The 13,313-nt window shown below is 48.4% G+C and overlaps 1 protein-coding gene across 2 annotated transcripts in view; it reads right to left on the reverse strand.

Moving 5' to 3' along the window:
* The window catches only part of NR4A3 (nuclear receptor subfamily 4 group A member 3), a 32,175-nt gene extending 20,121 nt beyond the window's left edge, over positions 1–12,054 (reverse strand). Inside the window, exons 1-5 of one of the 2 annotated variants that reach the window (XM_074987965.1) lie at positions 11,644–12,054; positions 8,628–8,768; positions 4,656–5,554; positions 1,087–1,216; positions 90–262 (exon numbers count right to left, since the gene is read on the reverse strand). In XM_074987965.1, the coding sequence (XP_074844066.1) occupies positions 90–262; positions 1,087–1,216; positions 4,656–5,552 (1,200 nt within the window). In that variant the 5' untranslated portion in view covers positions 5,553–5,554; positions 8,628–8,768; positions 11,644–12,054. Of the gene's footprint in view, positions 1–89; positions 263–1,086; positions 1,217–4,655; positions 5,555–8,627; positions 8,769–9,913; positions 9,978–11,643 lie in introns of those variants that run through there. The other variant, XM_074987964.1, reaches the window with a different exon arrangement.
* Positions 12,055–13,313: the final 1,259 nt, after the last annotated feature.

Consider the following 13,313-nt stretch of genomic DNA (forward strand, 5'->3'; position numbering starts at 1 on the left):
CAGTTCTCTCTCATTTCAATATATTGATTTTTAAATTTTATAACAAATAATCTAGCAATTATTTCTATGCAAAAAATCATAAAACATACTCTGGAATAATCAAGCTCTCGGGGTGTGGAGTCAGTTAAAGCACGGACCAGGGCATTCACCATACTGGTTGGAGGAGAAGGTGGGGAGGGCTGGCAAGGTTCCTGCTGTAAAGGGCTCTTTGGTTTGGAAGGCAGCCGACCTCTTCTTCCTTTCAGGCTATCAGTACGGACAACTGGATTAAGAAGAACAAAAATCAGCGCACAAAGACATTACCAAACAGCTACAACGACAAATGGGCACCAGGTGAGTTCTCAATTATGCCTAGTCCAGAAAAGGCCATAATGGGCCTCCATTTAGCTAGCTAGCTAGACAGATTACTGCCATCTTTAACTGCAGAGATACATGTGTGTGTTATTAAAACAGTGTAAAGCCCCAAGCTCTAGCCAGCAAAGTAACATCTGAACAGCACCCTTTTTATGTAACCTTAGCTCTGTCCCTATATGTTAAAGTTTTACACACACACACACACACACACACACACACACACACACACACACACACACACACACACACACAGAGTATTTTAGCACTTCTTACTGAAGAATTCTTAGCTTCCTTAAAAGATGTCATGTGCTATGGGCCTGATCCTGAAAGGGCTTACTCATGTAAGTGCTTCCATCGATGGGTCCACTCACATACTTAAGCACTTGCAGGATTGGGCCTATGAGTTCAATCCTCACTCAGTCAGTGGCAATCCTTGTATTTAATTCCATGGGAACAGACTAGCATCTAATGTAAAGATACATGGGAGACGATGCAATACAACCCCTCTCTGAGGTGGCAGCCAACTGCAATATAGCAGGGGAGGGAGGAGAAGCACTGGCCAGGATCCCTAGGAAAAAAGTCATTTTCTGTTCTTGAATCTTTTGTTCTAGAGAATCTAGACATTATAAATCTAATGCCTGAAAAAAGAAAAAGAAAATTATATATATATCGTTTATACCCAGACTCTGGAGATAAGTAAACTAGGAAGCCTACCATTATAAAATTCCTTACCTTCTTTAACCATGCCGACACTGAGACACTTCTGAAAGCGACAGTACTGGCATCTGTTACGACGTCTCTTATCCACGGGACAGTTTTTATTTGCCAAACAAACATATTTTGCATTTTTCTGAACTGTTCTCTGAAAAAATGCAACACAGAAATAGTCAGCGGATAGTTTCTTGAATGAGCGAGAACCTGACAAGATGTATTTTAATTACAATGTGAAAAGCGACAGTGCAATTTGTATAATTAGATAAAATTAATTTCCTAACACACTAGCCTGCAGGAAAAACAGTTTTATTGGTGTTAGCTGCTGACAGTGAAAATTGTCTGGGATTGTTCTGAAGCAAGTCTCAGGAGACAGCCAAATTTGAATGATAAAATCATATCTGAAATTACCAGGTCATCGCATCTACCTTTGGGGATTAGATTATCTCCGCTTTTAATATCCCTTTGGGAACAATTTTCTACTTGGTTCATTCCCCTGATTATTAGTGACCTTATTAAAATAGAATCAAAATGATCTGGTATGTACTTCTCTTGCTATCACTGTTGTTAGTCAAATATCACAATAACTGGTTTTGCTAGCCATTAAAATCAGTTCAGATGAAATCAAAACTGCAAAAAATCCCAGGCCAAACCAACCTCTCTTGTTCGTTCCCCATCCCCTGCCACAACCTTTCACAATTTAGTTAACTCTCATGGAAAAAATAACTTATTTTGGAAAATACTAGTTATATTGTATTAATATTTACTTAGCTATAGAGCAAATGTTTGGAGAGGATGCTGGCCCATTTATTTTTAAAATGCTATATTTCTATTATAACAAATATTTTGGAAAACTATCAAATAATTCAGATTTTATAAAAGTAAGTTAAGACTAGAAAATGAATAAATTGGTATATACAATTTAACATGTTATAATATTTAAAGTCAATGGTACTGCATTATCTAACCCTATTTCACCACAAATGAGCAGTAAACCACAAAACTTAAAAGCAGCAACAATAAATTTAATTACTGTGACATTGATATGAAAGTATGCAGAAAAATGCTATTTCTATCACAATTTGCGTTCCTTGTGCAATAAAAAAACAAGATCAAAAGTAATAAACATAAAAACATCAAATTGTGCACCACTTAAACTGCAAATTGCATTTTAAGATTTGGAAAATTATTTTGCAGATTTAGGGCCCAATCCTGCTCCCATATAAATTCACAGTAGTGAATTACCACAGAAGCAGGAACAGGATCTTAACAGTTATTTCTTCTAGCTGATTTCTGCAATATCTAAACAACTAAGAACTTCAATAAATACAGGTGTTTTATCATACTGCAAAAATATTATCATTGACTAATGTTACTTTTAGCAAGTGTGATAAAAATACTTTAAACTTCCAGCTCCTACCAATGGCAATGGAAAAACACCCATTTATTTCAGCAGGAGCAGGTTTCTGATCTTTACAGAAAGAAATTGACTAAATCAGACCTTTGGCCTTGGTACTAATAAATCAAACCTCAAGCTCTAAATTTAAATGTGTCATTCATAAGAGTAAATTGAAACCTTACATGAAATCTGCAGACAAAAAAAATCAAATACTAAAACCTATCATTAAAAACAAACAGTAAGTTTCTTTGTAGAGAATTCATTCTGTCTTATCTGGCCCTAGAGCCTTCTCAGTTAGTTTCTGAGCTAATATTGAGACACAATGCTTAGTCATCGCACTACTTCATACCTTTCACAGATCAAAATTCACTGGTTTCTAAATTAAATAATTGGAGTCAAGTAACAGCTTTCTAGCATGATGAATGTTTTGTTTTATAACATCTATTGACTCAATAGCCCCCTTGGCATGTCCTTAAAGGTACATGTATTTGTATTACATATGGAGGGAGACTACAGTTTTCATTGTTGCTACTAGCTGAATTTCTGGATGACTGTCAGGGTGCCTGCATTTCATGTTTTGTTTAAAACATATGTAATTAGTCTGAATGACTCAGTAAAGCCCAGTTTGTTGAGAGCAAAATAAATGTACAGTAAACTCTTTCATATCCGGCAGCCGCGGGACTGGGAGGTTGCTGAATAGTCACATATTCTCGATAACAGAGACTTATACCTAGCAATGCATAACACTTAAGAAAAACAAGATTAGGTATTAAGAAACAAACAAAAATGTACACAGAGTACTTTATTTACCAACAACAGTAGTATTATACACTGTAAACTTATACTGTATTTGCTGTATTATACTGTACTTATGGAAAATGTAATTAAAATTACTTGTGATTAAAATGTCAGTTATTTGAGAGTTCCAGATGATTAAAAACCAGACATGAAAGAGTTTACCGTTTTGCTGTATGCACCACAGAAAGACATTCGTGGGCTGGCCACCAGGCTGGTGTTTATCAGTTTAGCTCCACTGAGTCACCCAACTCAGGCCTTGTCTACACTGTGTGTTTGCCCACACCTGAGCAGTGTAAATTCTAGTGCACAGTCTCATATTGCACACTGACTGCCACATGCAGACTGTTGCTGACACTTCCTGACTATTACATAGTATGCTTTAACTTAGGGTACATCTACACTACCAGGAAGATTGACGCCGCCGCAGTCAATCTTCCAGAGTTTGATTCAGCATGCTTAGTGGAGACGTGCGACATCAAATTTACAGGATGTCCCTGTCGACCAAGGTACTCCTGCCCCTCATTAGGAGTAAGGGAAGTCACAGGAGCACAGGTTCCCATTGACCTCTCTTAGTGGAGATGGCCCAGAAGCCTGAATTAATATACACTGATTGTAGCTACGTAATTAACAAAGCTGAAATCGCGTGCTTTAATTCGACCTTCCCCTGTAGTGCAAACCTGGCCTTAGTCCTTTTCGAAATACCAGGATTATATCAACACACCCTAGGAAACTTTTAGTGCATGGCAACAGCGTCCCACAGGCCAGTGAGTACATGACACACTAAGGGCCTTTCTACACTCCTGTGAAGATCGACCCGCTATGGGTTGATCTTCTGGAATTCGGTTTCACACATCTGGTAGAGATGTGCATAACTGATCTCTCTAGGGTCGGCAGTCAACTCCTGTACTCCTCACTGTTGCGAAGAGTAAGGGAGGTAGATGGCAGAAATGCTTCCGTCAACCTTGCTTAATGAAGACAGTCAAATAACTCAATTTCTGATATGTGGATTCTAGCTGTGCAATTGCTGTTGCTAGAACTCCACATTTGAAATCAACTTTTGGGTCTAGTGTAGACCTGGTTTATTGTACGCTACAATTTATACCTCCTGGTGCAGACCACCATACTGTGTAGCCACAACCAGTGACTCTGGTTAAGAACTAGCCCAATCTCTACATCCTCTGGAGGGGTATGAACGGCCTGACTACCCAGTCCAGACAGACAACCCAGACAGTGAATTTTCATTCCAATATTCACTTTGCTCAGAGAATTGTCCTAACTTTTCTGGGTGAACTGCCCAGGAGAAGAACAACCGAAGCCATCAGTGCTTAGCGTGAAGGGCATGGGGATGACTTGGGATAAGCGGTTGGCTTGCAAAAGCGTAGGCGGGTCTCACCTTGAAGAAGCCCTTGCAGCCCTCGCACGTCCGTACCCCATAGTGTTGGCAGGCAGCATTGTCCCCACACACGGCGCAAGTTCCTTCTCCCGATGAGGAGCTCCTGCTGGGTGGGGAAGGGAGGCCACTGCTGCTGCCACTGCTCTCACCCAACATACTGGAAGTGACTGCATTGAGGCTCACTGGCGAGAAGGTTAAGGCGGCTGCTCTTTTGGTGAGGGGAAGCCCATAAGGATGGTTCTCCATAGTGGCTTGGCTGGCAGTGGGTCTGTCAGATCCCAGAGGCAGACTCAGGGCAGCGGGATCATAGCACATGTGGGCACCAGGGGCAGGGGTGTGCGGTGGCGAGTGCTTGAAGTGGAAGAGCGGGAAGCGGGTAGGCACAGTCTTCATGGCGGCAGAGTCCATCAGGTGGCTGGAGGCCATGCAGGTCTGCGCAGGCTGCAGCGGATGTGGGGGTTCGTCCCACATGGAGGCCTGGTGAGAAGGGAATCCAGGGGTGGTGGGTGTAGAAGGTGGGGACTGCTTGAAGTACATGGAGGTGCTGGGCATCCCTTCATCTGTGGAGGGTGGCAGCGAGGAGTGGTAACTATGCAGCTGCCTGTCTTCCATTTTTATGAGGGGCCTCTGGCCAGAGGAGGAGGCGGCAGATTGCATTTGGTAGAGGCAGGAGGGCTTGAGCTCATAGTTGCCAGAATAGCCTTCCATGAAGGTGCTGAAGCTGGGCAGGGAGGTGGTGGCGGTGGCAGTGATCTCGGTGCTACTCAGATCCATAGTCAGTTTGGCGTAGTCCGGATTCATGATCTCCGAGCTGTACTCTGAGCCATAGGCATAGGTCTGAGCCGCATAACTCGAACCAGGAGGTGAAGGGCTATACTGGGCTTGTACACAGGGCATATCTGCAAGGCAAATGGGGCCATTAACAACAAGAAGAAAAACGACTACGCCTCAGCTGCAGCTTGAGGTCGTCACTTACATCTCTCTCAACCTATTATGGTGAGTTCTTGTATTTCACGAAGGGAAATTAGACCCTCATTGCCAGAATGTGGGAGTTACACATCTCCTCTGAGTACTTGGTCTTGAGAAGAAACATGTATTACATACGTACAGGGCCATATCCTGCTCTCAGTTACATTGGATGAAGTTACGCCAAATTTACACTAGTGTAAGTGAGAGTACAAGCTGTCCCCAGATGCCCTAGATCTGCTGCCTACTAGACGTAGATGTCAATGAAAATTAAACAAGAAGCATGAAAATGGCATATGGCCGTAAATCTACCCCTGAATGCACACAATTATGCCATAAAATTTTCATAATGGGCAAGCCACACTATCACAGTCCATTTTTATATATATTTATATACACACGCACATACACAGCTCATATATATTATTTTCACAGCTTCTAAGTAACAGATACAGTGATTTCAGTTGTCTTTTATGTGCATGATAGACAATATGTGTGTGTGACACACACACATTGTCTATAGTGTGCATCAAAGACACAACTGAAATCACTCTGTTACTGAGAAGCTGTGAAAATAAATACTTTTTACTTGAGCCAGGGCCTGCATACTGCATTTCTATTCCCATCAAAATTAAAGGTTATAACTTGCCATCAGCTTTTAAAAACTCCCCATTATAGGGAAAATTGCTAAAAAATATGGCACAATAGACCTTAACATTTTTTTAAATGTAAAGGCAAAGGCACTCTATGTTTCTTCCCTGATTGCTATAGGAGATCTAGGCTGAGGTTGATACTAGAACAGTGTTAATTTTTACATTGCATCATGAAAGTAAAGCCAATTCATAAAAGCCAATACATAAACTGATGACTCTAGTAACACAAGGAATTGATTTTTAAATTTATTTTCCACTTCTCCATTCTTCATTTTATTGCACATAGGACATTACAGACCCAATACAGCAACTGTTATGAGGTTTGTCTCCTTAAAAACTCAGTTTTCAAGCCCAGTTTTGCATTTAAAGCTAAAGAGTGCTGTTGAGTTGCACTTTGATAACAACGCAAATCTTTATATTCATTAGTGGAAATGCTCTCACATGTAAAAAGAGAAACTGAGAAAGTAAAAAAGCATTATTACCCTTTGAGAAAATGTTTTTTTTAGAATTGGGACTACTTTTTCTCTTTATAACCAGTATAACTCATATTCCAGAGTCATTGGATAAATGATATATATGAACATTTTTAAAGTTTAAAGGTAGCTGTTCTTTTTGGAAATGCTAAGAAGTCCCTTTAGTTTTTTGAAATAGTTACTAGAAAAAATTATATGCCATAGTCAAATTAATTTCTATTAAATAAACTTTTAATTCCTAATTTGTAGGGAAACACATTTAAATTAAAGAAGAGATTTTAATTATTGTCTTTTCATGTCAGATAAAAGACCAGCTCTTTCAAGTTTTCAAGCTATTTTGTAAAAATGTGAGAGAAAATTACAGCTTTTGTCTCCTAAAATGATTCTTCCATTACTACTATTATTTATATATCCAATTGCTACGTTTTATTTAAAAAGTAGGTGAAAATTTTCATAAATTTTACCTCAAAAATAGTATTAATTTTTCTTTCTAAAGGCATATACACAACTGAACTAACACAGAAAGAAAAGCTCAGTGAGACATCCAACAAGGCGAGTTAAATAACTTGTTTTCCTAAGTATGCTGATTATATGTTAACAGAGTAAATTGAGATGAAACTCTTTCCATGGACCTCCAATGAAAATCCATTGAGCAATGCAGTTTAACAAGAGGTAATGTCACAAATTGACATTTCAACACAGACTCTTGTGGGGGAGAAGGATTTCTTCTGCCTGTGCTGAAAAGGAGCAGGACTTGATAAGCAATGACCTCCAGTTCCTTTTCTCTTCAGCAAGAATACCTGTACTGCTGAATATGGACATTGCACTTTAAGAAATATTATGCTTAATCTGCTAGAGGGGAATAGAAATCCATGTTTAACTTTATTTGAAAAAAAAAAAAAGGAGGAAAAAATTAAAGGTCAGGATCTATGCTGAATTGCAAGATCCCTCTTATTATACCGTTTCTCAATGTGATCTACTAACTGGTTCTAACCTCTGTTTTTAACTTCCACTTTCCTTCAAAATAAATAATAATGTGATATTTTAATAACTATTTGTATTATTTCTTAACACAAGGTGCTTAAACTAATCACCAGCTGCATTTCAAAAGGAGGTACTATTTGCAAGACCCAGATGAATAAATACAAAATCTGGCTAGGAACATTTCAGAGATTCTAACCTTGCTGAAATCTTTGCAAGGATGTTACATGAAAATAGGAGTTAATAAAGTCCTGGGTACCCACAACATCCCATCCAGCTGCTTGGAATTGTTGGTTTAAGATGCTTACTCTGTTGGTTAGAAGCAAAAATGTAGCACTTTAAAGACTATCAAAATGATTTATTCGGTGATGAGCTTTAGCTTTAGTTTATCACGGAATAAATCATTTTGTTAAGTCTTTAAAGTGCTACATTTCTGCTGCTTTGCTTTGTTGGAGTACAGACCAACAGGGCTGCCCGTCTGTTTCCGCTGGTTAGGGACTTCTAATTCGCAAGGATTCAGTCATAACACTATTTTTTTTATTAAATACAATCTCTGACTGACCAGAAAATTAAATCGGGGACCGACTCCTGCCCTTGGGTAAGCTCCTTGCGGCCCTGCTGAAAAGGAAATGGCCCTGCCAGAGCGAAATTTGTCCCCCAACGTGAAAATGTCAAAGCTGTGGGCAGTCTTTGAAGAGACGCTCGGCGTATTGGCAGGGTGGGCACGATTCTCCCTCCCACCGATCCCACTAATCCCTGGCTGCTGGGAGAAGTCAAAGGGCTGGATTCGGTTCTCTGGTCCCCCCCCCCGTGTAAACCCGGAATAGCTCCACTGACTTCAGAGCAGCGGCTCTGCCTCTCCCGCGCGCTGAGGGGCAGGGCTCCGGGCGGGCTGTTACCTGGAGGGTATCTTGCTCGCTGAATGGTGGGGCTGGTGGTCCGGGCGGCGGGAGGCGGCGGGGTGCGGGCTGGCTGGGATCGGTCTGCGGATCCGGGTTTGGAGCGGGGACTCGGCCGGGGGCGCTCTTCCGACCCGGGCTCTGTCACACAGCAGGCAAAGAGAGAGGCCGAGAGTCACACCACGGGCTGCGCCCGACCGCGGCCCGGATCGGGAGCCAGAGCCGGGGAGTGGGCGGCCTGGGTCGCAGCCCTGGGCTGAAATCACGCCGCGGGGCGGCAAAGCAGCCGGGGATTGCGGGCCGGCGGGGGAGGGGAAGCCGGAGCTCGGCCACCTGCAGCCTGGGATCCCAACGCGGGATCCGGGAGGGGAGAGTAAATCCCGCCCGGCAGGGGGCTTCCGTCCCGCCCCCGCCTCCCGCAGGACCGCAGCCTGGCCCAAGAGGTTAGAAACCCCCCGTCGCGCCCCGCTCCGGACGGGCGGCGAAGAGTCCGTCGGGAGATGCCCCGGGAAGGAAGCTGACGCACGTGTCTCGCTCGCGAAGTTTTCCTAGCTCCGCGGGGAGCGGAGGGAAGGAAGCAGGCGGCCCCGGGCACACGCGCAGGGCGCGGCCTTTGGCATCTCCGCCGCCAGCTCGCCTGCCCCGTTTGCCCTCCACGTGGGGCCCTGGGGAGCCGGGCCAGGGAAGAGCTGTGCCCAAGGCCGGCGGGCTCCGGCTGCGGAGCGAAGGCTGGAAGAGCCAGGACTGCTCACACCTCCCCCTTGTCCTCTCCGGGCCGCCCCGATGGGGGTCAGTCCCCGCTAAGCCACCAAACCTAGCTCGGCACCAGTGCAGCCTGGGCCGGGATCAGGCTCAGAGGGGTGGCCAGGCTAGGCTGGAGCGTCACAAAACCCAAGCGGTCCTGCGGCACCTGGAAGACTCAGAGTTTTACTCATTAGCTCAGGAGCTCCCCTGGGACAGACCCGCCCCGCCAAGATCTGAGAATCTGGAGAAGGGGCCTTAGCCACACGGGCTCCTGACCTCCATCCGAGCCGGGCCTTCAGGCGGCTCTGGGGTGAGAGCCACCCTCAGGCAGCGTGGGCCTCCAGTACCGGCCTTAGCTCAACGGACTTTGTTTCCCCATGTCAATACCATCCCCTACCTGGAGGGCTCCCCCAGCTCTGCCCGCCCCCCGCCCAGCCCAGCCCATCGGGGTAGCCCGGCTGCACGTGGGCAACGGCTTCCCTGAGACCCACTTTCCTCTATCCCCCGACGCCTTCTCTCCTCTCCCGTCGTTTCCCTCTCACCTGGCTGGGCTCGGGCTCGCTTACTCCTGAAGCCACCACCTGCGCCTCCGAGGGAAGGCTTTGCCGTGGGGGCCGCGCTCGCCCCGCAGCCCATGTCACCGGAGGACCTCCCCCCCGGCCCCGTGTCTGTAACTTTCACCTGCTTTCGCCACCCTTCCCCGCCAAGCGCCTGGGTGCCAACAGCTTATCTGCTCCCGCCGGGCTTCATCCCCGCCCCCGCTCCTGGGGGCCCCTTCGCCCCCTGGTCTCAGCGCCCCAGGGCTCCTCTTCTCCCGCACAGCCGCCGGTTACCTAGAGACACTCACTGCGCCTGCAAACACGCACTGCTCCCCGGGCCTGAGCCCAGAGCCCGCAGGGCTGTAAATTAGGAAGGACTCGCTACCCTTGTCAAAGCGCCTTTCTTCCTCCTCACGCTTCACGGGCAAGCCCGAGTGACACCCCTCCCCACCCTGTAACCCGAGGAGGAAACCGTGAAACGCTCCATTGTGATTGTGGCTCTTCAGCGGAGTGTCGAAACCGGCCTTTCCCCCGGGAGGGACCGCCGAGGGGAAGCGCCACTGAATTAAAAGTTTCAGCTGCACGTCGAGCAGTAGCTAGTTGGAAATTCAATAGCTACGTAGCTGCAGCGTTAGTCAGTTTCACCTCCGAGCGGCCGGGCCGTGCTTTCCCAGCCGAGGAGAATTTAACATCCGACCGTCCCCCGTGGGGAGGGAGGGAAGAAAGACAGACCATGACTGGGAGGAGGTCAAAGCTTGACGCAGGCTGGGTACCACTCCGGCGATCACTTCCAGAAGTTCGCTGAAAAGCGACTCTCGCGGGGGAAACAAACAAACCGCACGGGAATATAGCACCTGGGGGAGGGCTTTTGGAGTTAAATCCCCGAGCTCAGCAGAGGGCGAGCCTCCAACACTCCTCGCCACTGTAAGCATTATGCCTTCCCCGTGACAGCGCGGTATCGCGATAGGGCCGACCAAGCAGCTGCCCGCACGACAGCACGCTGGCCTGCCTGTGACACGACAGGCTCTCTCGTCTTGTAAAGACGCGAGGTGTTTCGCAGTTGCCGAGAGAGAAACGCAGCCCGCTAGCCCAGCGGCCCGGCACTGTAACACACGTGCTGGGGCGGCGTAGTAGGTAATTACAATTCCTGACCTCCAAAGGGAGAAGTGCAAATTTCTCAGGAGCATCTGCCGGGCAAACGTGCCTCGCCACGATCCCGTCTCATTGCATTACCATACGCCCCATTCCAGCAATTACCTCTCCAGCGAGCTCCTCCGGCAGCCTCCGCCTTGCGCTCTGCTGCAGCGAGAGCCGCTCGCCCTGCCCCGACGGCCCTATTAAACCCTCCTAACTCGCCCAAACAAACCCCACCTATTTCCCAAGCTCAGGGAAAGGAAGAGCCGCCGTGCTGCACCCGAGCGGCGCCTTCCCCACCGCCGGCGGCAGCATCATTTCCATGACAACAACTAGCAGAAAGCCCTTAGTACCGGCTGAGGCTTTTCGTCCCGCTCTCCCGCTTAGGGGAGAGAGAAAAGTCTCCAGTCCGGCACAGCAAAGGTCTATCCGCCCAGCATATCCAGGGGGCAAGTTTCAGGGTACAGCCCCCAGCGTCTTAGCTTGGCAACCCCGATGCTCCCCACACAGCCAAGTGTCACTTCACGAGCGAGCTAACCGGCAACGCAACTTTTATACCAAGTCCACTCTCTCCCTCTCTCCCATTCACATCTACGTACTTGATTGCTGTGGCGGTTCCGTCTTTACATCTAGTTTGTAAAAAGCCCCGTTTCCTTAAACGCGCATGGAGGCTCTGTCCAGGGGCACAATGCTGAGGGGCAAGCCCGGCTTCCTGGCGGCGGCGTGGCGGGAGGACGCGGTATCCCGAGGCATGGAAAAGGAGTACGAGAGACGCTTGAGAGACCAGGAGCTGAGAGAGAGCAGCCGGCTCCCGCCGCCGCCGCCGCTGTGCTGCTGCTGCTGCTCCGGAGCGGAGCGCGCGAGTGCTCAGCCTGCTGGTGCGGTTGCAGCAGCGCCAATGTGCCTTTGTTTATATGCGCCGGCTGGTTCAGGGCTGGAGCTCTGCCTCTCTCCGGAGCGCGGTGTGTGTGTGCGCGCGTGTGAGGCGAGAGAGGAAGGAGACTCCTCTGCCGCTGCGCTCTCCCTCTCCCTCTCCCTGAACGTCATTTATGTGAGAGGAGCCCTAGCGGCCTCTCCATAGAGCGGCTGGAATGCGAGACGTCAATAGTGACGCCATGGGAGCCTGACGCTACTGACCTCCCCCCCCCACCCCAGTGTCTGTGAGTCTCTCCCGCCGTACAGTGTAGCGCGTGTGAGAAAGTCCCGGCCCCGCAGCTACACGGCCGGCGTCTGGCAGCGCCACTCGGCTGCTGCGTTCAGAGGGCTGTTGACCCGCGAGGCGCTCCTGGGAGGGGAGGAGGAGGCTATGGCGGGCGGCCGGGCTCCGGGAGTGATTGATCAAGGGAGCCGCTGGTGCGCCGCTCGGGCGGTCCCTGTGCACCACGTATGTGTCAGGACGAAGTACTAGAGGCGTTTCGTAAGGGAAAGTTTAGCTGAGCTAGGGGGGTGTGAACTGCGCTTGTTCATTACGAATCGGGTGATTACTACAATAGGAGAAGAGAGTGAAGGGGCAGTTTTTAATGGGTGGGAGCCAGGCGCGGTTTCGGGGGGTCTCATTGTACCCGGGGCTCCGCTCGGGTCACTAGTCCCTTCGGGAAACTTCATCCTCCCAGGTGGCGCTAGACTCAGAGCGCCCTTCGCGCTATCCCGGGGAGCTGCTCCGCGTGCCTGTGTGTTTGCTCGTGTCCTCGCACCGTGGAGGAGGATATCCGCGGGAGGCTTTGCTTTAGTGTCCTAATAATTCTTCAGAACGGGGATTAATTTATCCCCGTTCGGGTCAGAGCTGGGCACTGCAGACCGCATAGAAAAGACAGATCTGAACGAAACAGCTGCGGCACCGGCTGCTGCTCACACGCACAGGCGGGGACTAGGAGGGAGTGAAAAAAGAGACGCCGATCGCACTTTCACTTTGTTCGGACTGGATTTACGAGCCTCCTCCTCTCCTGGCGGCTACATTGCCCAGTTCCTGGGGACTAACGGGACTGCTGCACTCCGTCCGGTGGAGCTGGCTTTCTCGCTTCTCCTCTCCGGAGTGCTGAAGGAGACTTGGGTTGGCTAGGTACTGGCGGCGGGGGATGCCTATTATCAATCCATGCATGCACGCGGCTAAGGGTCTCACTGGAACAAGAGGGCTTTCCTTGCAGTGAGTCTGGGGCCGGGAACCCCGGGACGCTGGCCAGCCCACCGCCGCCGTCCGCTATCAGTGTCACAGCCCAGCTCATCTCACAGAGGGAGGGAGCCCTTTGGCGGCCAGCGAGGAATCCGGCCG

Source organism: Carettochelys insculpta, chromosome 2 (assembly GCF_033958435.1).
Source record: "Carettochelys insculpta isolate YL-2023 chromosome 2, ASM3395843v1, whole genome shotgun sequence".
Taxonomy (NCBI): domain Eukaryota; kingdom Metazoa; phylum Chordata; order Testudines; family Carettochelyidae; genus Carettochelys; species Carettochelys insculpta.